Raw genomic sequence first — 24,539 nt, 5'->3', positions numbered from 1 at the left:
CAATCAGGAGGAGTCTTCCCAACGTCTGCAGTGATGGAGAGGGCCTAAATGGGGAGGGGTACAGGGGACGAGACAGATGCTGGTGTATGATGACACTGCTGATGAACACCTCATACAGCTGGGGGCTGGGGAAACAAGTCCTTTGAGACATGGAAAACTGGCACAGTGATGCTGGTGCAGCCTATTCCGTGCATGGAAAGGGCATGGAGCTCCTGGATGTTCAGGAGAGCTGTCTGGATCACACCACAAAAGCAAAGAGCATGACAGCAATACTTATAAGCACATGAAACCCTTGTGAATGCATCTTGAAACAACACAGTGCCCGAGAACCTCAGAGGTGTACCTCAGAAGGCAATTCCTGGTAAGGTGAGTAGAAGGGCTGCCAAAAACATTGAAAAGCTCCACTTCTGTATGTATATATATAAAAAAAATGCAAGCAAATTCCTGCATAAATGCGGATCTTCACTAAATCCAATGTGTCTCTCCCAGGATGAAGATAACTGCATGGTTTGTTATTAATTGCTGATACCACTAGTATGATTATTATTATTACTACTACTACTATTATGGATGATTGGGGTCCTTGATAATTGGATTTTCACTGTAATGGTGTGGAGATGATTTTAAATTAACAACAAAAACAACAACAAAAAATCATTTTTCTTCAGTACTCCGTCCCGTCGGCAACCACAATAACATCAATATTCTGCCTGTTCCCAGCTACCTCCACCTTTCCAAACTCATTTCAATCATTTCTAAAAAAGTTGTCTTCCAGCTTCTGTTCCATTAACTCAGTTCTACTGCAAGACTTAAAGCCAAGGTAGCACTAGGGAAAAATACCATTCCCCTTGCTAAATTTATTGTACGTGAAGGAAGAATGCAATTCCCAGAATGACAGCTTGGAAACCAAACTACCAGACCAACGTCTTCTGTTGCATGTGTTCTCACATTTGCAGATTTTGCCATTTCTTCTCTTACTCTTTCTTTTTTCTCCCAGTTTATCAAAAGCAAAATATCACTGTTTCAATGAAGGCAGTGAACGCATTAAAAAGTCACAGTATTATTTTTAGAAAGGCTTGAATGCCAGCCAGGGAGTTTGCTGCTGAAGAACTACTTCTAAGCAAATGTTCTTTTCCAATACAGTAGAGCCTGCTAAGCGATGATAGAGATGAAACCCTGTCTTGATAGCCTGTCCCAGCAGCCCATGTACCAGTTCAATCTCTCCAGTGCCTCAGTTCAAGGGCTGGTAATGGGCAGGCCTTGTACACAGCCTCTGTGCAAGGATGAATTTTGCCATAGGAGAGTAAAAGCAAATGAATCCAGACAGTCCAAGGGCTCCACAACACACAGTACAAGGCTCTGCAAGTTTAGTGGAGATGCTTATCTGAAGAAATCCTTCAGACTGGTCTTTCACTCCTAAATGCGATCAAGTATTACTTGGGCTTAGATTTTTTCTTGGGTTTTTGTTTTGTTTTGTTTTGTATAACATTAGGAAAAGATTGCACACATCTCAACGAGGCTGCAAAGGGACCTGTGCTCTAAGGTGTGCCATTTTACCAATACATTCAGAGATCAGTAACCAGAGTCTGAAAAACAGGGTCTGCATAAATACAGGCGATCAATAATGGTAGCACAGGCCATCAGGGTTTGACAGCCAGGACATGACACCTTTAAGAGGATGGATGGCTCAACCTCCACACATCGTGGTGATTCCAGCCACCTTTCTAAATACACTAAAAGATATCTAACTTCCAAAGATCCTGTTGTGTGTGGCTGCGTCTCTCCTGTTGTGTGTGGCTGTTCAAGCTGTGCCTGAACAGGGAAAAATAGGCAGGAGTTGATGAATTTCTAAGAACCTTTGGCTAACCCTGAAGCAGATCCACTTGGGAAGCCAACCGTGCCGATATGCTATGGAGTATTGAGGGCGAGCAAGAGAGAAAATAGCAACATCCTGATGCACAATAGGCTGGCTCTGAGGGTATATATATTCTGTCCTCGACGCACAGGGATTAGGACAAGCTTCATCTTCAGAATTAGACTGATCACAAGGGATTTGTGAGATATCAGTGAGCTGAAGCCCAGCCTTTCATCATCATCATCATGTTTGCATAACTTCCATTGGCATTAACAGGAATTAAACATTCCTGTGCACTGAGGGTAAGATGGAAATCACGAGTGATGGTGGTCAGGAAGGTGCTCGGTTGTGTTACAACTACACAAAAAGGTGCAATCCCACATGCTCACGATAAGGGGTCACAGTCTGGGAGGTACCCCTGCAGCTACCTGTCCACTACTTCAAACACCAGCTGAATCTCAGAGGAATATGCAGCTCCTTGAGGCTCCTTTTAAAAACCTGGCCTGGATTTCTGCATTGCATCCATGGTATTTTTTCCCTATTTGTCTATTTATTTGTTGCTGTAATTCATGCTGGTGAAATGGTACCATAAAAAAGTGATTCTACTTTCTAAACACTGAAATGAATGTTCACCATATTTACAGCTACTGAGTAAAATTAGGACAGCAATAAAATGTTAGACAATGACATTTAATGTTACTCCATTAATAGATTTTATCACTTTTTTTTTAATCCTACCACAACAATGTGTATTTTCATATACATTATATTTAATAAAATGTATAGATATGGGATTAGGAAAACATGGGTTTAGTTCTATTTACATATTTTACTTGAAACAATTTTCTTAACAACATTGAAAAATAGAAACTTAAAGTTCTCTTAATTGTGTTTTCTGCCAGTTAGTGGTAAACAAATGCATGCCTAGGAAGTTACACTCCCTCTAAAATGTGGTCAGTTGAAAGTTTCTAACTAAAGTGTGTATCTCTGTTTTTGTTTCAAAAAATACATAAGTATGTCTGTCATTTCTGATACAAAATTCTACACTATCTTCAATAAATAAATAATAAAGCGATTCTGAAAAGTATGAAATGTAAACTTTGTTGTCCCTCCAACATACTTTTTTTTTTCCCATTGCTTGAAACATTATAGTGGTATTGTAGGAAATTATAATACACAGACACTTTCCAGCACAGTTTACACTTATTACCATACCGCATCTACCTATTTGTTATGAAGATATCCTAATTTCCTAATGGAAATCAATAAGACTTGTAGTGCTAGAAAACACCACCTATACAGGAAAGGTGGAAACCAGTACTGAAAGGACATGCAAGGAACATCAAAACCTAACAACAGGCTCCACAAGAACATTCACATGCTAATGAAACAGGCTGACACCTCCCATTCAGAAATAAAGTCATTACAAAAATACCAGTGTATGGATGATAGGTAATGAACAAAATGAATCCAGGCAGAACAAAGATGAATTTTACTCTTAAGGGGTCTATCGTATCTCAGGTCCAGGCTTAGTAAAGCACTTACGTGTGTACTTAAGGGAAACACAACATAAGTGCATGCTTAAAGCTGGGTGCTTTGCCAAACAGAGGAATTTTGCTGAATGTTGGCCTATACGTGTGTATTTGTTGAGTAAAACGCGTATAGAAACTTTTGATTCCCCAAGACGACAAGACTTTTACTTTGGAGTTACCCACTCTGTACAATCACAAATACCCTGCTTCTGTTCATGTCTAGTATCGCTGCCACCAACCTTGTGATCAGCCTGGCTTGCAACAAACCCTGTTGTGAGCTACAGTATGCTATCACTCTGAATTCAGTAACATGATGTCAAATGCAGTTAGGCACAGTAAAATTTAATAACTGGTCACCACGGATTGCTTGGCAAACTAGACTCTGCGGGGTAGAAATTAGCTTCCTGAGCCACAGCCATGATTTTTTTCTTCCCCACTGCAGGTGACGTATCATCCATCTGCATTCACACAACTAAGCAGCCGTAGTAAAGCAGTGTTGAAGTGGTATAGTACAACATTCATCAGGGCTCTATATTCGATCCTTCACTTACTGTTCAAACATTTCTTCCGAAGGTACTCAGTGGGTGTACTCTTCTGGAGTGCAACTCATCTCTGTGCAGAAGGCCTGTATATATATTTATTTTTGGGGCAATGTGAGTCATGAAGTGGTATCTTAATAGAATCTTCTCTGTTTATAGATATAGACTATTTATTTTCTAAGTCTTTTCAGCATCACCGTGAAGATCTTCAAAGACCTTCTTACTGCATAACTGCTTGTTCCATTCACAAAACATTTACACACCACCTTGCTGAGCAATAGGCACAGAATTCCTTAAGGGGGAAAACCCTGCAGAAAGCCTCCAAACATACCAACATTGCCTTCATCTTGTAAATTAAAGAACAGAGTAGCTGGAGCAAGCACAGCAACCTATGTGGTTTTCCAGCCTTTCAGACTGGAGCACGACAAACAACTAGGTTATTTCATAAACCCAGGAAACTAACATCAGGTTCCACATAGAGAAATTGAGGGAGATTTCCTCACTAAACTGGGACTCATTTTTCAGTGAGAATTATCAAGGCACAAAGATGCTCCTGTTTGCTTTGATAACCCTCTTGTGTGTGAAGGGCAAGCAGTAGTTTCATACCAAACCAATAAGGATTTAGTGACAGCTTCTGCAGACACCTATTGCAGTGAACTCAGACTGAAAAAAAAGCATTGGTCCCTTTCCTTCTAAGGCTCATCAAACAATTGCAGGTCTAGTCGGACGACTATCTCTCCTGTTGGGACTTCATGCAGAAGGAGACACTTTGTAACTGGTCCTTTTGAACCCTGATCCTTCTTAATGTCTGCCACACGGATCTCTGTTCTGCCCAAAAAGTCTGAAATGCAAAAAGACAGCATGCTTAGAAATAGAACAACCATTTTATGTTGCAATAAAAATGCTAATTTGCAGAAGGAATTAAGCTTCCATCTACACATAACAAAAGAAGAAAACAAGTCTTCAGTCCAATTACGTTTCTGCAGTTGAAATAGGCCAAATGCCTCCTATCTGCACAGAAGAGAATTTTATCTGGACTGTGTTAGACAGCAGAAGCATTTAAAAATAAATGGTGCCACAAGCAGAAAAATCCACCATGTACTTCACAGCTGCCTTGCTTAAGGAGCTTATTTATTTTATGACATGTTAGAGAAAAGGCCAAAGGTCACTGCACAATTTGAACTGAGCGTGAAGCCTTCAGAAGATGATAGAGCCAAGGAATGCATTGCACTAGTGACAAGGTCACTGGGGCAATCTGCACTGGTCACATGAACGACAGTCCTATCCAAATACTTCCTCAGAGATTATGACTCCAAAATACACTCCTCAACGCTCAATATGTCTACTGCAGATTATGAAGTAAAAATGGGTCAGGTTCAATCTTGGGTTCATTTCTGCCACTTTCACTGCTTGTTACAGGAACCTGAAGACATTTCTTTTCTTCCTCCATGATCCATTAGCAAAGAGCAACCAGAGTTTTACCTAAAGACTTAACAGAAATGCAAACCACTCTTCGGTTGCTGTCAAGTTGCACAAGAAAGGAAACCCCCCAGAATAGAGCTCCCAGTACTAGCATGACTAGACTGGGGAGTGAGGGTGAGTCAGGTCCCAAACATGCAAAAGAGCTCAATATTTACCTTAGCAGGCACACCCATCTTCAAAATGGGAGACTTGAAAATACCCTTGGAAGGGTGGCTGCCCCCTACTTACCGTCCGGGGAGAACTGGTCCCTCTCAAACACCGTGATGCAGAGTACGTCCTGCTCTAGGTCTTTGATAAAGAACTGGCAGTTGGAGTTCCACTTCGGATTGAGGGTGTCCTGTATCGTCTTGGTAATATGGCACTGAGAGCCCATCGTCACCTCACAGTATGGGTTACTCTTTCCTTGAAAAAGAAAACAAACAGAAAAGTGTAAACACATTTTCAAGTGTGTGCCTGAATATCCTCTTAGTCCTACAGCCATTGGGCTGGGCAAAGATGGTGGCCTCACTGCCATTTCAGTAAACAGGGGCATGGTTCTGCAAGGTGTTGAGCACCTTCCACTATTCATTTCAGGACTTTGTGGCTTATTATCTCTTTGATATGATTCACATGGTAGAAGCTATGTTTGCCTGTATCAAATATCCAAGTGCAGGACAACTGCATTGCTACTACGGAACTGCACAGAATCACCTCTATGTATTTTAAGTTCATTAAAACTGCTTTATTAAACAAAATCATGTTTTGGGCAGAGCCTCCTTCTAAGTTACTCTGACAAATAGGAGTGTCTTCTTCACAGAGCATCTTATGCAATGCAAGGCACTTACCATGGGACCTGCAAGGTTTTAGTTCAATGCCTTCAACAATATTCACCATCAGCCTCCCAATGCCAGTTGCTCTTTGTGAGCGAACTGTGGTGAAACACAAGAGAGACAAGACTCATTAATGTATTTTCTTGCCCACAGATTTCCCCACAAAGGATGAGAGCCCCTGCACCGCATGCTGTACCTAAGTAGGCCTTTTCTCTCTTCTTCTTTTCGGTCTCTATGTAAAGTTCTGAAGCGGCTTTAATTTTCTGAACCCAGGCAGTCCTTCAGAATGAAAGGAGAAAAAGAAAAGTTGCAAAATACCATTTCCATTTTTCCTCCCTGCTGCACTGCAGACAAAAGTAAAGCTGGCCCTCTTTCCCAGCCGCTTGCAGTCTCAGGCCCTGACCCCACCACAGGCTGAAGCTGTCTGCCTGGCAGAGATCTTACTGAAATTCATAGCACCTGCAGAAATTTAATCATCCCAGCCTAGCAGATCCCATCACACAATGCAAGCTCAAGAGAACTACGAACAGGAGAGGACATGGTGAGAAACCAGAAGATAGAGATAGCAAGTTTGCTTTTCCCAAGCCTTTTGTTGCTCAGAGGAAACAGCCCCAAGAGGAAGGCACAGTGAATGCTTGAGAGAGACGTGTGCCCCGGGAGGCACAGCCTAATAACTCCTGGGCTTTACTAACCTGCGGGGATTATGCTGCCTGAAGAACTGGCTGGGCTCAAAGAGGTTTTCAGAAAGGATGTCACTAAGAAGAAGGGGAAGCTTTGTAATTGAAGATAGGGAAATAATTTCCTAATTAAGAGTCTGCGTGGAAAGATGGACAGAGAAAAAGCACGGAAGAAGGGGTCCTATGGGACCTCAAGTGTTTAAAAACATATCCTGTACAAGGGAGCCTGAGACCTGAGTCAAGGCAAAGTGAAAGAACAGAGCAGGTGTGAAGCAATTTCTGATCCCAAAATGAATTATTGCTGGTCTACAGTGCACTGCACCTACTTACAGTGGCCTGGATTTGGGTCTAAACATGCACCTCTATTCTCCACAGGCAACTGTTTAAGAAAACAAAACACTTAAGGACAATTTGTCTTCCAGCTCACCCCTAAATGGTAAATGGCAGCTTCAGAAGTGTACCAAGCTTTTGATCACACAAGTCTTTTAAGATTAAATGGGCACATAAATCACTCATTGATGTTAATGTTTTATTTCTGTTGCTCTTAATCAAAAACAAGTGGATGATAAAAATCTGGAGGTATCTCATCTAAAATGCTGCATTTCTGCTGAAATGAAGCTGAAAAAGCAACTCTAGGATAAAAGACAGTCAAAGGCTGTATCCCATATAAATAAAAGCATTTAACGAGCGTGCCTAAATTCTGATAGCAATTTCTGCGGTTCTCTCTATAGTGAGTGGAGCGAGCCAGTCACCTCCAGGGGGCGTTCAGTATTTGAAGATTTGTCTACTTCCACTGGTGGGTCAGGGTAGACATCTCGCTTGAGTCCTTCAGGCTAGGTAGGAAGAATGTGGATCAGAGTTCACATGTTTCTGACTACAGCAGTGAGTGCTCTGATCCACAGTGTGTGGTTATTGCTATAGTCCGATTTGCACAACAGATCCTAAGTTGAAAAGGCTGTGTCAATTTTCATCAGCAAGGATCTAACCCTGATGCTTGTTCATTCTCTGGCATAGAGGGACAGACAGCGTCCCAAAGGACAAATGGGATCCATAAAAATACAATTTTTTACAAGAATAAATATGTGTGTGTAAATGATAATGAATAATGCTGGCAGGCAGGCAGGGAACAACAATGTTTTATAATTTTTCATGCATTAGAATTTTTACAGGCAACACATTTGCAAGGTGGCATAATACTGTCAATACTATGTGAGATTTTTTGCTGGATTTTCAGCCTCCATTTTTTTCTTTCGTTTACCTTATATTGAAAAGGTTTGTCTGCAAAAATGTAAGTCAGCATAAGTCTTTTTAAGCTTGCCAGAGACACAAATAATCAGCAGAGGTTTTGAGGTTGTCATTCTTCTGACTTCATTCTGAACTGAACCAGGTTAAAACTAACTGGGTTTTGTTTGGTGGGTTTTTGCTTCAAGTTTTAATTCGGACTTGTTCCTGAATCTCATTCAACATACAGTCATACAGATGCTTGCACTGGCACAAAAAGTCCAGTGGATAGTAACAGAAGATAGGACTGAATCTCTTAGTTTCCTTATGCTAACATGAGATGTTGTGAAATGTGGCCTATTATATCAGCCCTCCTAGCCATTTCATTGTTGGTCTTACTGGAATTCAGGAAGCATCATTATTTCTCCATCCTTTTCATGAGTATCACCATATTCTCAAGCACAATGAATTCTCCAGTGTTGTGATATTAGCTGCTTGGAGACTGTTATGCATGTGTACATCAAATACATTTGCATCAGACTTTCCAAAATCAGGACTAACGTGGCCTGTGCAGGTACTTACCTTTCATTAATGCTTTCAGCCCGGAGTGTATAGACTCTATCAATGTGGGAGATATGGAAGATGGGCTCGTCTCCAGAAGGGTCTGTGGGTAATTTTACTAGTACCTCATTTAGAAAAATGGGCTGTAAAACATTAGGCAAAGCTAGAGTTCTATCGCACAATATCCGAACAGATGCATTCAATAAAGAGCAATTCACAACAGATTTTTTTGTGCCTACAATAACCTCTCCCCTTCAGCCTGCCTCCCGTCTTTCTTCAGATATGTCATTTTTTGAATTTTCTTTTTATTAAACATATTGGTGCCTCCACAGTCTGGGAACATTTCTCCTGAAGTAAGAAAACAGCCTTACAGAGCATAGAAATCTCTCCTTTCCCACATGAAGCAGCAGACACTACTCTCTTCATCACTCCCTGTTACACAGCCTCTGTTGAAGAGGTTGTTTTAGCCAATCTTCAAAAGCATCTTCTCTCATCTAGCTAAGCAAACAACCAGCTTGCTCACCATCAGTCCCTGGAATCCCCAGCATATGCCAAAGCCTTCAAACCTCTTCTATATAAAGGCTACTGCCCACACGTCCAGTATACAGTAGCTGCTGCCTCCTGTACCACTGTTAGCATATAACTATCTTAGTCACTTCTTAAGAATGGTACTTACAGTTTTGTACATTTTGTATTGCAGGTTAGACTTGGGGCTGAAGACCTTGTCTGTGCCAGAAGAGCCAAGAGGTTTTATGATCTGAGTCAGGAGGAGGAAATCGTTGAACAGAAAGCCATACAGTTCCTTGTTACTCTTGGCTTTATAGAGTTTCCCACTGTGCAGAAACTTGCGTGGTCCCAAGCAGTTTGTAACAGAATTAAATACGAGTTGCTGCGAAAAGTAGAAGAAGAAGAACAACGCACTGTATAAAGTAAAACAATCGAGGTTCCCCTGAAAGAGATCAAATATAGTTTTGAGTCCTGATGTTAGTTTTAAGTTGTGTCACAGGGATGATGAGCGATGTCTCTGCCTTGTGCATGATAAGCAGCGCATGTCATAGAAACACTATATGAAAATTAAGGCATCCCATCAGTTGCACAGGGCATGTCCTGAGCAGTCAGAGAAAAGCCAAAAGCATTTGTGCCTCCTTTTGAGTTTCTCTGCCACACACATGCATTTCTGTGACTGGAACTGAGCTGATGACGCAGCCATCTCCCTTCAGGCAGTAGTTATAACAAGCTGAACACAACTTTGACCCTGAAATAGTTAGATTTTGTAAGAAGAAATGTAGTGCTCTCCAGTTCATAAACCAAGCAGCACTTATTATTTTTTCATCTTTTGAACTGAAAGCCCAATGTATATTTTGAAAATCAAGCTGTGATCTGTCTGCCTCTAGTATCTTCACCAATAACAGGGAGGCCATCAAAGTATCCTCTGTCCACCACAAATATTTTCATTATAGTTTCAGTAGAGAAGCTTAGCATGTTACCTTAAAAACTAATGTGCATTAGTAGACAGTGATTCTCTAGGTAAAGTCTTGAGAGAGACTTGATCAGTATTCTTGAGCTTTCAAAATGTCTACAACGTTTTATCACAGAAAATAGTTTCTGTGATGAGTTTTAAAGAACTCCAGGATGGTCAGGTATGGCTTCAGGATGAGATACAGCAGTACGACTGTCACTGTATTGTAAAGAGCTTTGAAACTGCACTAGTCCAGAGGCAGGAAACAAAAGCAGCATTTATCACATAGACGACAATAACAAGAGCAACAAAAAAGATTACATGCACGAGTGAAAGGGAACCAAAGAAGGATGAAAACAAATGAGTAAAGATTATACGATTTGATTACATCATTTGTCCCTTGATGCAGTGCCATATGTGAACCATGGGTTCTTCCCAAACAGTGAAGTGTGCCCACATTTGCATTACTCTAGATAGCATGTTGTTTACCTCAGACAGGCCTTCACACTGAACATGAGCCTGGATCCACTCCAGCCTATCTGAATTTTCTTTCTCCCGCACTCCTTCATTTACTTGAGAACACAATTCTTCTGCTTTCTCAAGAGCATGCTTCAAGTGACTGTGGTCAGGGTGGTTTTCAGGGGTGTTTTCTATTATCTACAGGTAAATAAAATATGTTAGCCCTTTTTATTATCTGCAGTTAAAATGTGTTCATCTTGACAGCCCTGAACTCTTGCTTCATTTCTTTATTTTCACCAGAGCTAGCCAGCATGTTCCACATTTCTTTTCCTGCCTGACAAACACGAAAAATAAGAGACAAACTCACAGTTGGTATGTGAACAGCTGAAATTAGTGCCTGTCTGCACAGCCTTTCCATCAGCACACTGCTCACTCTTCTGACATAAGCATGCAAATTCCAGCCACAGAAACATGTCCACGGCTGGTTAAGGAGTCTCTTAAATGTCAACATCCAATTTGTTAACTGGATTATTTCCTGTGAAGGTTTGGGGTCCATTTCAATAGTATTATTCAAGATGATAAGTGTTAGGCAACAAATGAAAGTTAGGAAAGGGTTATAAATTATCCAGTAATGTAAGCTGTGCAGTAAGGTAACTTGCAACAATTTGGTATTCAGGCTTGCACAATGAATGCCTTTTATGAGACTATGGGGAGGAAATGACACTGGAAAAAGACAAAGATGAGCATAAGATAGACCTACTACTCCCATTTTCTGATTTTTTTTATTGCCTTTTGGTTCTTTATGTACAAGTTTCACCTCTGTTTCTAGCAGAAATCCAGAGTCATTTTTTGAAGCCAAATGAGTTACTGCATTTGCTCTTAGTGTGATCAAATATAGAAGGGCACCCCACTTTCCCTAGTATATCAGGTATCTAAGAGCGACAAAGCTCAACACAAACAAGGAAACTATCCTGTAATTAAGCTGTAAGCAAAGCAGCATCAAAAACATCATCTTTGCAAAAGAACGTACATTTTTAATTATTAGTGGGTATCTTGTTACCCGTTGCATAGGCTTTAGTAGAAAACTTGATAGCGGCATTCCTTTACAGCGAGGATCCATTGCTAACCTCTGAAACATTAGAGAGGTAAAATGGTGTTAGTCAGTTTGCTTAAAACCTGGCAAAATAAGCTCCTCTAAGAAAGGACAAGGTAAGGCAACAAATGAACATAATGCTTCAACTAAATCTGTTAGATCACAAACAATGCAGTAGAATTTGTTGTATTTTACAAAGTATTCTTCACCTATCTTGCCTGTACAAGAGAAGGGCCTCTTATTATTATTATTTGTCCAAGTCCCAGCACGTTACTGCAAAACCATTTCTAGACAAAGTATTTTATGGCTCTACAGTTTTTTGAAAAAAAGGTATTCCTTTAATGAAAAAATGCATTCCTTCAATGAGTGCTTAAGTCTGAAGACTCTCCATTCTAGCCCAAAAGAGGGAGACTATGCACTGGAAATTAGCAAAGTGATGAGCTAAACTTATGGTGTGTAAAATTTATGGTGTTTGCTTCTTCTCTTACTTTAACGAACTCCTTGAACTCAGGGACTTCATCTGTTTTCTGTTGGATGAGTGCTGCCCCATTGAGCTGGCAGCTACAGAACCGAATGTACGGCTGCATGTGTGGCAGCTGGGCTGTCAGTATGTCACCAATCATTTTCACTGGCATCTTCTCCCCAGACATCTTCTTACGCACTCGCAAAGCCCTAAACATGAAAAGGTCATGGGTGTTTTATAAGTAGGTAGACCACTAAACAACAATTCCTGATTTATAAAATAAATGGTTTGCTTCTTATTCATTAGAAATGACAAGACCTCTGAATAACAAATAGATCAGCCACAAGACTTACTGCATATTGTAAGAACATAACAATCAATTTTGCACCCTCGGCCAACATCATTTCCCTCCTGAGGTCACCAAACTATAATTTGGTATTAACTTATCACAAAGCCAGATCAGATACAATATAAAAGGGAATGTAATTTCCCTTTCTATTCATTTAGAAAGGACAGATATGCTCTTGAATGAGGGATAAAAACAGTACCACTTCCTTAAGCCCAAAGCTACCCAGTTTTTAGCCTGGTTTCCTAAGGAAAGGAGGTTTATTGTTATCAAGCCGCCTGTCTTTGTCCTACTACTGTCATAACTTATCATCTTGGGGGCCATTTTCAAACACATTCTACAAAAGAGGAGATATCTCAAAATTTCTAAGTCTCTATAAGTGAAATAAAAAATAGCAGCTCAGTAGGGAAAAAAAAGGAAGTTTATTAATCCTCCTGCTTATGAAGATGAAGGTTTAACTCAATCCTCACTCATTTTGTCTGGCAATGGGCAGATGAGCAATCAGATGAGCATGTCTCCAAACCAGCCACAGAATTTACTGTGCCTTGCTGAAGCAGTAGGGATGGGTGAGAAAGATGCAGGTAGGAAGACAGGATCCACCAGAGGCCACAGAGATTGAAGGGAGAAATAAGGGTACTTGCACTGTGTGGAGTTTCATGGTAGAGAGTTGGGGCTGCAGTAGTTGGAGACTTTGGAAGGAAGGGTGCAGGGTACACTGGACACAAATCCATAGGAAACCAGGCTTTGTTGGTGACACTTCTCACAAAATAGTTCATTCAGATGTTATAAGCCTACAATAACTAAAGGAATACATCAGCTAACTCAGAATAAGGGAGGCAGAGACTGTTGTACTTTGCTTTCCATTCACAGATAATAAGACTGGAACTGGGTATTGGGCTGTGACAGAGAAAATAGGAAGTAAATGTACGGACTGTGGGTAGCCTTGACAAGCACTGCTCTTCAGGAGAAGTTGACCTTGCCTTCTGGAGTACAGGCACACCAAGAGCAAAGTAAGTGCAAACTCTTTTGGTGACTATTTTTGTAAGTGGCAAATATTTTCATGCAGCTAAAAGTAGAACTGGGGGGAGAGGACCATGATTTTTTAGTTGCTAAGTATGGGGGGAAAAAAAACTTACTTCAGTAGCTTTATATTGCACATAATCAGCTCCTTCCAATTAACAAAAATCATAGCAACTTCTTTTTCTGTTAGCAGCTCAGATTCCATTAGTGGTTTCTGGAAGATCTATAGATTCAGAAAATTAAGCAATTTAGAAAGCATATCTTAAGTATAATTAAAGTGACTAAGGCTGATGATGTCTAAGACTTCCTTAGTCTGGAGGCAAGACAACGTTACATCAGAGTAGCACATGATACTCAGTGGAACAGACTTCAAGCATGCACTATGCCCTAAAGATCCATGGTGCTCCCTAACAATATCTTTGTGAGAAGCACATTTATTTAAAAGAGAATGATCTGAATTGGTGTTGGTGGTGTTCATTATGACCCGGATAATCTGTTTTAAGCTTGGGAATTTTAGTTAGAGGTCTCCTGTAAAATATCCCAGAACTACTTTGATAATACAACTGAAAATACATTTGAATTTGAACTCCTTTATGGAAGTTGTGATTTACCTCATAGTGTCTCAGGCTTGCATACCTTGACCTCTTTTTCAAAAAAGAGCTTTCACTCTCTGTGAAAAGGATTACCCACATCAAAAGCCTATACAAATTCCCTTTTTTTTCACATATGAGATGTAATTTGTAACATTTAAAGAGAAGCAGAGTAAATGATAACTGAGTGCCACTGTGAATGTGGAAACTGGCACATAATGTGCTTCAAGCTTTAGGAGCTTACATGTGAGAAATAAAACTTAAAAATCTGGAGTGAAAAGTGTTTACTGGAAAGATAATTTAAACATCAGTGTTTTGGTGATGGTAACACAAGGGCTTACCACTAGTTACACACACTCCCATACACGCATATATGTATATATGAAGATTTAATACAGATCATTCCTAGGAAGTCCAACAGACCAGTGATGTCAAATGACTTTGCACAATGAAATTATCGATCCATTCAAAAACATGAGTGAATAAAACCTGCTCCTAAAAATGCTGCACCTTCTTACCTCTGTGACCAACTGCAGATCATTTACATAGTTCTCTTCTGTGACAATGAGCTCATGGATGTATCCCTGCCTTTTCCTTTCAGTAGGTGTCAACATATCCAGAAGATGCAAGTCTGCACACCCTGGAAAACACAAAAGAATCCTAGATTTTACTTATGGTCACTTTCAAATTGATCCAGATCTGTAGTAGGTCAAATAACGCTTAATGAACGGTAACTACTGCCTCTTCATTTAATCATAATTCACATGTAATGGAACAATGCTTACAATATTTTATCCCTTAGTGTCTCCAAACATTGTCTTTAACTTTTTTTTTTTTAATCAAGGCCATTTCTAGGTGATAATTAGTTAATAAGGCAAGTGAATGGAGGTCTCATTAGAATGAAAGCATGCAGTCCAGACACAACTAAAACAGACTTCCCTGTGGCATTAACAGGATTTCTAAAAATGTCTCTTCTCTGGTGGCAAACCTTAAAAGTCCCCCTCACCACTACCTGCCCATTTCCAACCTCTCTCCGAAGTTCACTGTCCCTTTAGGTGTGTCATTCAGCTGGAACCACACTGTAAAATAAATCTCCAAATGGATTACTGTTAATAAAAAAGGGGGCAAAGACTTCACCTGGCATTACTGCCAAAGAACATATAGGTTTGTCCTAAAAGGGAACGGAATTAAGGAAGAGCACTATAGTGACTCTTAATGCTCTGATGGGCACTTCGGAATTTCAGCTGTCAGCATATTTATACTCTGAATTCAAGTTTAGCGTTAATCATGCTAGTCAAAATAGGCATCCTCATCAAGATGGTACTGTAGGGTTTATTTACTTCTTCACATTTCAATTAAAAATTGCTTCAAAAAATTTGAAGGATCTGAGCCAAAGCATATGAAGGTCAGCGGAGATCACCTCACACATTTCACTAATTTATAGACCAAGCCAAAGGGGTTGATTATTGTTCTCCTATACCTTTAAAACCATGAGAAAAGTTCATAATTAAGAACTCATCTTCTACCAGGTTTTTCCTTCTGTTTTTGCAAACCACCTCCTGTGTATTTGCCCCGTGTAGATTTTAGAATTTTTATACTACAATAAATTTCAAATTTCACATTCTATTTTCTATTCTGAAATACAACAGAATGTTTAGTTACATTTTTTCCCTGTAGGACAGTATTTTTTCAACATAGATCAATTCAATTCTTCTGAAACTGGCAAGCAAAATATTTTCTTTCCATTTCAACACTTGTAACACTATTCTCATTATGTTTCTGTATAAAAAAAATGTATTTCAAAAATAAAAGTTGCTTTGAAGAACGTTTAAAATGTTTTTCTTTGAATATTGACTTGACACAATCAATATTCTTTAGTTTAATTCTTTCCCCAACCCCTCAACAAAGTATTGGCAAATTCAATATATTCCCCATCAAAACAGTTCTTCCTACTGAAAAGGATCTGACTGAAAACGTTCAGTGAGACCTCTGCTTCATGGGGTTTAAAATGGTCAAAGCTTTTTATTTTTAACTGTTCACCAGCATCAATCATTACACCAACACAATGAGATCTAATAAGTGTATTTTTAGTTCAGACGTTCTCAAATGCTTTCATAAAGCAAACCACTACTGCTCCTAATCATATCATGCCCTGGACAACTCTTTCAGTTCTTTTCATATAAGGTTAATAAGTAGATGGTATCTCTTGCATTTTTAATATTTCCTACATTTTTAGCATTTCCTACATTTTTAGCTTCCTGAATGTAATTCAGGAGCTGATTCTGCACTATGCAACTAGCACAATCCACAAGTATCACCATTACATTTTTCATGAACTACTTTTGGAACAACTTGCTTTCACTAATCTGTGCTCCAGAAAAGGTTATGAAAAATTTGATTAAAAAAAAAAAATAGATACAGACAATCAAGGTAATTTCCTCTATATTAGGATGAACACAGATCAGAATGGAAGCGTAGCATACTGATAATGCTTCTTTGGGATTCTGTATATTGCAGTCCTTTAAAATACACAATTCAAACCTTGCTCAAAATATAAAGGTTGGTTTTGAGAAATATCAATTATCAACTTAATGTCAAAATAATCAAAATACCAGGCACTTTTCAAAAGCCCAAAGTTTCAATTCTGTTTAATAAATGACTGCTTCAAAGCGTTTTCTTAGTTATGTAAATCAGAGGTCTAATGAACAGAATCAGTTCTCCCCAAGCAGTGTCAGCTTCATTAAAAGTGAACAAAGTGTTTAATGATTTTTCTCTAGAGACTGGGGAATTTTAGTGTTCAAAGATGCTGATGACCTTGGCTTGAAGTGTTGTTTCCAACCACCAGCCTTTTAGAGTAAGCATTTAACATTTTGAACCACAATATTTAAGTGGCTAGCTTGACAGATAGCCAGCTGGGACTGAAACGGGCTACTTTGAACTTCAACAGATGGCCTGTCTTTGAACACTAGGTATTTGGGAACATAGCCTACTTCAGTTAGAGCAGAATATGCAGGAGGGACTTTTCTCATAAAGGATTTTCTTTATTAGGTACACAAATACTAAGAATTTTCTCATCTTTGCATCATAAGCACCAAGCAAGAGCTGGGTTCCATTTTGAGTTGAAATGTCAAGGCCATAGGGCTCTAGCTAGTTATTCATGGAAGCCAAAGTACTGTGCAGAGTACTTTTATGAACATCCAAATTCCACATGCAGCTGTAATGATATCATTCATGAATTCATTCCACTACAAGAAACTCCTTGTGAAGTGTTCTTGATATCACACATTCCCCCTGACAAATGGGAATGTTCTGCTACGGGTGAAGTCCAGCACCTTAGCTTAGCATAGAACTGGTTGGTTTTTAGCTTAAAGCTCACAGTCCCTAAAGCACACGGCCATTCAGCTACTTAAAATTAAGCACTGCAATTTGCCTTTTTAGTTATCAGAGTTCCCCATTCTTTTGTATTTTCTTTCTGACTCTGTGAAAGTGTTGGATTCCATCTGAAAGGCTGCAGAAGATGAATTTGAATCTTTAACTACAAAAAATCTAGTAAATTCAGAAGAGAACGGAGAACTTATGATAGCTAATTCAGATTGTTCACAGTGCAGTGAATACACAAATTTCTGCCCTTCAGTTGAGTAACATCTATGAATCCAAGCAGTGGCACGCATGCATGCTTACCAGACTGATTATTGTGTCTGGACTTACAGAACCTGCGTATGAGCGCTGTACCTAGAAATCTGTACTTTGATTTCTCATCACCATGGGACCTGCAAAACTGAGGGATTCTAAAAATGTAAACACAATAATTTAAAATATCATTCCAAAAAATAAATGCTTTGTTCCCTTTTTCTTGCAAAGACAGCCTTGACAACATGGGTCTTAGCTAATCGCTAAGACTGAAAGCAATCCACCATAGATTGTGCCTCTTCAAAAAGACAGTTCTGCTGTGGAACTCACTGATCTATATAGATAGGCACAATTTCTGATTTCTTCTAATTTAGGGAAATTTTCTAAACAATGTAACTGCCAGATTTCAACAGAAACTTCATACTGGCCCAGTCCGTAACGACAAGATCACAGCAGACAGGAGTCTGTTCTACTATAGGGAACCAGAAGCAGTAAAAAATTACATCACAGTTTTCCTCCAAAAGCCTAAGCAAGGAGAAATTGCACACCTGGCACCTCAGTAGCATTCCTTCCCTCAGACAGATTACAGTGTTTGAGCATTCATTCTTCTTATCAACTCACTTCAGATACAACCACCGATTTCCTGCACACATCTTGTGGGATGGGCCTGCTGCTGAGACTATTTCAAGCTTTTGCTGAGGACAGCTGGTGATCCAACAGACCTTTCCTTCTCTATCTTCTGTGATGCAAAATTACATTTCACAGCTATTTTCAGTGATTTCAGCATGTTTAGAATTTCTTAACAGGACTAGTATGCCCACTTACTGGTACAGCAGAGCATTTCCCTCCAGGATGTACAGAAGCAGGATGAAGAAACAAGCCTGGGAAGTCCCACTTGTAAAATATTAAACACGGCTTTGTTTTCGCTAAGACCCGTCACCAGCAACAAATGTACCTCCTCCTTCTGTTCACACTGACCAGCTATTACCAGGGAGAGGGATTGCCACTGCCAACCCACACAGGCCAAAAAACAAACTCAAGGATCTTGTGTAACACTTTCTATTTATTATTTTTTTTTTAATTCTAAAACTTGCCTGAGTGCTAAATGCTAGTTTTGTAGTATTCAAAAATATACACTTTTGATTCACTACCATCATCTTCATTTTGCAACAGAAAAATCTTTCTGCAGCGTTTTGCATTTGTACCTTATTTTCTATGCAAAAATTTGTTTTAGAATTAAATAAAGGGAAGGTGGGGAAGAAGACAGGTGAGACAGTTGGCAAAAGAAACCTTCTAAATCCTTTCAGAAACTAAGAGAATGTGTCCACCACTCCTGTTCCAGAATCCTCTAAGGGAGAATAAAATCCTGTGTGTGAGGGCATGGATACATCTAAAAACATACAGCGGCAGACTTAACTGATTCCTGGACTGGTTTATCTCACCTCTGAATTATGACCCAGGACCTATCTTGAGCCCCTGACCACTTACTGTACAGTAACAGCAAATCAGTCAAGAGCATAAGGCACAGGTCCAATCTGAAGCAACCGCACAATCCAGTCTTACATTGTCAGCAGCAAAAATAAAGATGTCGTGCAGGTACTTCACTTGGGGTCAGAAATGTGGTAACTAGTATTCTAACAGTTCAAACATTTTATTAAATTTTCACTTCCTCATGCCAATATCCAGCCATCACCTTTCCTGGCTTCAGGTCTTCCCCTCTAAAAAAAAAAAATGAAGTAATCAAACCAGATGGATTTTAATGCTCATCTGGATACAGAATTACTCCAACACATGAAACTATTTAGCAGAGAAAACTGCACTTGGCAGAGAAGAATGTGATGAAAAAAAAACCACGAAACCAGGTTTCAGCAAGTAGGGTCAGGGCGCAGAAACCCTTTGTCTGTGGCACTGATGTGAGTCTGGTTCAGACCAGTACTTTGCTCGTGCTGGCACCAGTTCACAGCTGTATGCTGGTGGGTGTCAGTGGAGCTGGCAGCATCAGGGGGTACAAACCATACACGCAGGTCAGGAACTGAATGGAGGATAAGCAGAGAGCTTGCTTCTTGCTGCTGGGTACAGCTGCTGCTGAGGGGTCTGACTCAAAAAGGTAGGGGAGACATGAAGAAACAAATGAGAAACTTATGCTGGAAAATGGAGCCAAATCCTTTGATCACAGAGTCACACAGGGCTACGGGGAATCCAGCACCTTCTAAAAGCTCTGAACTCACTTGCTGTAGAAGAGCTACCTCAGGTATAAACATCTTTCCACTTAAACACACTATCAAATACCTTTTCCATGAAATGTTTAATTCAAATAATTCCACAAGATTAAACTTGTTCTAAAATCTGACTTCCTAATCTGTGTTGTTCCGCAGGCTTAACAGAAGTTACAGAAGAGTTATATGTTTGATTCAAATTAGTTTCTGGCTCCACACAGACATTGCAATCCGAATTTTTGTGCTGAGGTGAAGCAAAACTTGCTATTTCTCTTTTTTAACAACGTGGAGGGGAATGAAAGCCATGAAACTTGCTGTATCAAATGGTGGAAATTTGTTGCCTCTGTCAGAATTATGTCTACACATACTATTAACATTACTAGGTTATGCCAGGTAAAGTTAAGATGACTCTTACAATTTCTCCTCATGTAGACGATAACTCAAAATGCATCCTTATTCCAGGCAAAATATTCCTTTGCAAACTAACAACAAGTACAAAAGGCTGTGAGATCTACATCCAGGAAATGAAGCCTTCGCGAAAATAATTTACTTTTTTAACTTCATCAAAGACAATCTTCTGAAAATATTCTTTCAGGGTTTAGAATCAAAAGGTCTTAGCTTTCTCCGTTTAGCTTACCATAAACTGATCAAATAATATTTGAGATATGTTGTAAGGAGTTAAAGAGCCAGAGACAACAATCATGAAGAACTAAACAACTGCTTTAAAAACAGAGAACAAAATCAGAACATGCAGTCAGTTTGCTGCCTTGCAGGAAGGTTATGGCAATAGGCTGTTTTAAAATGTGTTCAGTGAGCTCATGGGGACTGAAGGAGATACCACTGAAACTCCAAAGAATTGAGATTTAAATAAATCTGATTCTGAATGCAAAGCAGACCGTTCTTGATAAACCAGCATCACAGACCGTGAGTTGCCTTGGATAGATTTGAAGTACTGGAATTGATACTAACAAATCCCTTGAAATGCTTCCTGAGCATCTGAACACAGAGGAAATTCTTCTCTAGATAAACGGAAAAACTGTGAAGGAAAAAAACCCACCACCAGTTGCAGTAATCCCTAAATCTAGTCTCATCTACATCCCTCAGTTGACAGCTCCTTTTCCTGATTTGATGCAATGGTACCAGGGACTTCACAAATCAAAATTAATATAAAGAATGCATTCAATTGATTAGGTATTAGTGACACTGCTCTTGCTCTTTTTCTTAATATTGACTTAAGATGACTTAAATCTTCATTAAGATTTCATCAAAATGAAAATCATCTGAATGGCTTCTTATCTTTGACAATGTAGATCTTGTTTCAGCCCTGACTGGGATTAGTGTTTGTTGGCTTTGCGGCCAAAGATTCAAGAACTGAAGAGACAAGAGTGTGGGCATATCTCCATCCCAGGAGGCAAGTGTTTTTTCCAACAAGGTTTGCTTGCTGCAGTCCGGATCTGTGGCTTTTGGGAGGGGATTGTGTGATTTAGGAGGTTAAACGTCTTCTCAGATGAACCAGTGAAGAGTAGAGAGTCAAAACTGGATCGAGACACAACCCTGAAAAATTATTCTTTTTGATGGAAATAATCCATTTTCTTTATTAAAGAATAACTTTCATACTCCCTTTCTCATTTGTATTAACAAAAATCCAAACAGGTAAAAAAAAATAAGTGCAATATAATGTCCTCTGCTATTCACGGGAGATAACTGATTGTGAGGAAGATTAAACACTACCATGCTGATCTGTCATAGGACGCTTAAGAATTTTAATAATTGAATAAATAAACATCATAGATATTTCAACAACAAATTTCAATATAAGCCACAATGGTTTGAATATCTTTGTCCAGGACATTCTAAATGTGTTTTGAGGTTTTTGTGAGTTAACTACGCTCAAGAATAGACTGGTTTATAAAGCTGTTGCTCTGTCGAGTAATACACAGTACTCTTCTGTATGAGGAATCCTGGCACAACATATACCAGTGTGCGTGGCTACAGAGGGACAACTTCAGGCTGTTCTATTCAGTTCAGTGGAAAATTGACCCAGGAACATTTAGGGCACTGATTTTGAAAATCTTTTATGAGACATCACTCTCAGCATTTTTAAGAAGCATGTTAGAAAACGTGTAACCTGGAGATATTGTAATTGTATTCTTTTTTTCTTACTTGACGTAATGATTAAAAAAAAAAAACAGCATCTGAATCCCCTGAATCCCCTATAACCAAAGTATTGCCAATATTTCAATATTTAGAGAAAATGTGTTCCTAGCCTGAAGTCATAAAAACCACAATGTCCCTTTGGACAAATGCTTTTAGTCATGCTATAAATCTTTCAACACAATAGCTCGTTATGGGAACATAGAGATACCCTTTCATTAAAATAACATTTTAATGCATGAAATATTGAAATAATGGAGAAGAATCTGGCCACATAGTTCTCAGTAAGCAAAACAACGGGCACTGAAAATTACAAGTATTAGGTTACGTTCAATTTCTGTCAGATACTAGGCAGCATATTTTTCAGCAAGTGGCTATGATGAAGATTTTTTTTTATGGCAGGCTGATAAATGAAAAATTTGTGCACGTTAAATACTATCCTAAAAATAAAGAAAATCTGTGCAAGTGTGCATGTTTTAAGACTAGAGCTTCTGGCTTATAACACAGAGCCTAAGTCAATGTAAACCCATGGTAAAACAATAAAGTATACTTAATATATCTACTAATATAGTGTCAAAAATATCTACCAATTTGTAACATGTAGAAAGTATTGAAAAGAGAAAGGTGCAAAAGTTTGCAGTTAATCATGATCAATCTGAATAATTATATGCAAATAATATTCAAAGAAACAACACAAGTGTCATTCTGAAATTAAACAGGTGGGCTTCAGGCTATTCTGGTGGCAAATTCATTACATGCACTAATGCCACTTGGTGAATTCTGTGTGCACACAGCAACAAGACAACAAACACATTTTAGTCTAGCTTTTATATGAAGAATTTAATTATCTATACATGTAACTAATTTTAAAGGCTGTATTACAGTTGTTAAAGCTGCAGGTTTTTATATATTTATATATTTTACATTCATATTGATGAAATACTGAAGTGCAATTGAATACGGAGCTTCACTTGTTCTTTGCACTGCACGGTGGGTCAGAAGGAGGGAGATGGGGTAGGATTAGAAATTCTACAACACTGCCAGCATGAAATTCAGAAATAAATGAAATACATAAAACAGAACATAACGAAATGGTAAAGTAATTAGTGTAATTGCTATACTGTGCTTGAGGCATTGGGTAGAGAGGGTTTCTGCACTGACAGCACCAGGCATTTCATCAAGAGCTTGTAACTAATGCTGGAAAGACAAACATGGCTTAGCTACAGCACACCTACTACATAAACTTGACTGTAAGCTCCATTTAATATTAATTTGTATAAATTCCACAGTCTAGTTTAAAAAAAATGTAAACATTGGAAATTAATTGCAGGGAGTATTTCTATACATTCTTTCTTGTCAGGAAAATTACTTGTTCAAAAAGTGTTGTTCCATAGTTATGAGAAAATAAAAACGAGAAATCAAACTTCATGTAACCAAGATGAAAAAAAAAAAAGTTAATTCTCAAATCTCACATGAATGTAGCATTCTATTGATTTCTGATACGAAAATGCCAAAACTGAAACATCTGAGACAAACACAAACTGGGATGTTTTCTAACTGTATGCAGCTACAAGTAATGTGCAAAATAAAATTAACATAACTGGGATAACAACATTATGCAAGGCTAATATCTCTTGCATTGGAAGGAAGTGAATTTCTTCTCTCCACAATGTATTATACACTCAACAAGGAACACCTGATACATACAGTACAAGAACTACAACAAAATACCTTATCTGTAATTGGGCACATTTAAAGTTCCTTAAACTGATTTAACTCCTTCTGTTCTTTTGTAATAATAATAAAAAAAAGACATATTGACAACACTGGACAAGTGAACAATAAAAAAGAAAGATACATAAAGTCTCAAATTTATGGACATTTGGAACAATTTTAACAGCACATGCAGCATTCCTTGATAGTGGGTCTTTTTGCACAAACAAAATTGCAATGAAGAAATTTAATTTATACTTTTCCTTTAGAAGGCTAAAATATATATTTAAAAATAATCTTAAAACTACAAAAGCACCTGTGCAAAGGTGGAAAAATTAGTTTGGTAACTATGAAAGCCACAAAAGGACCCACTATCCTCTGATTTTTTTTGTGTTTTTTTTGTTTGTTTCATTTAATTTTGCGTCTGTATCTGTAGGTAATTAACTCAAACATTGCGATTACATGCAACTAATGTAAAATGAGGTAAACTGCTCTGCAGTGTGTTCTTCTACTCAGTAGGCAGTAGATGATCATGCTGGAAGCCACATGATCAAGGCTGCATCTCCCATCATCCCTCTGGGCAGTGATATGGGATAGTGGGTCTCTTTGAGGACTTTCAAGCCTGAGTGGGGGATGGACAACATATGATTCCTAGAAAAAGGAGGAAAACAACACATAAGCAAAACAAAACAATGAGCAAATTCAAGCTAGGAAAATGAG

General features: G+C 38.8%; 1 protein-coding gene across 8 annotated transcripts in view; it reads right to left on the bottom strand.

Annotated features, from left to right (window-relative positions):
* Nucleotides 1-1,480: 1,480 nt before the first annotated feature.
* Nucleotides 1,481-24,539, bottom strand: part of ITSN1 (intersectin 1) — a 127,634-nt gene continuing 104,575 nt past the window's right edge. For 6 of the 8 annotated variants that reach the window (XM_035545846.2, XM_035545848.2, XM_035545853.2 and 3 more), the window contains 11 exons: nucleotides 14,625-14,746; nucleotides 13,633-13,739; nucleotides 12,176-12,359; nucleotides 11,625-11,723; nucleotides 10,625-10,792; nucleotides 9,353-9,565; nucleotides 8,698-8,819; nucleotides 6,414-6,496; nucleotides 6,233-6,316; nucleotides 5,637-5,810; nucleotides 1,481-4,767 (listed from right to left, as the gene is read on the bottom strand). In XM_035545846.2, coding sequence (XP_035401739.1) covers nucleotides 4,619-4,767; nucleotides 5,637-5,810; nucleotides 6,233-6,316; nucleotides 6,414-6,496; nucleotides 8,698-8,819; nucleotides 9,353-9,565; nucleotides 10,625-10,792; nucleotides 11,625-11,723; nucleotides 12,176-12,359; nucleotides 13,633-13,739; nucleotides 14,625-14,746 — 1,505 coding nt within the window. In that variant the 3' untranslated portion in view covers nucleotides 1,481-4,618. Of the gene's footprint in view, nucleotides 4,768-5,636; nucleotides 5,811-6,232; nucleotides 6,317-6,413; nucleotides 6,497-8,697; nucleotides 8,820-9,352; nucleotides 9,566-10,624; nucleotides 10,793-11,624; nucleotides 11,724-12,175; nucleotides 12,360-13,632; nucleotides 13,740-14,624; nucleotides 14,747-21,693; nucleotides 24,471-24,539 lie in introns of those variants that run through there. The other 2 variants (XM_035545850.2, XM_035545854.2) reach the window with 2 other exon arrangements.

Source organism: Cygnus atratus, chromosome 1, assembly GCF_013377495.2.
Source record: "Cygnus atratus isolate AKBS03 ecotype Queensland, Australia chromosome 1, CAtr_DNAZoo_HiC_assembly, whole genome shotgun sequence".
Taxonomy (NCBI): Eukaryota; Metazoa; Chordata; class Aves; order Anseriformes; family Anatidae; genus Cygnus; species Cygnus atratus.
This window is presented reverse-complemented; position numbering and strand designations above follow the sequence as displayed.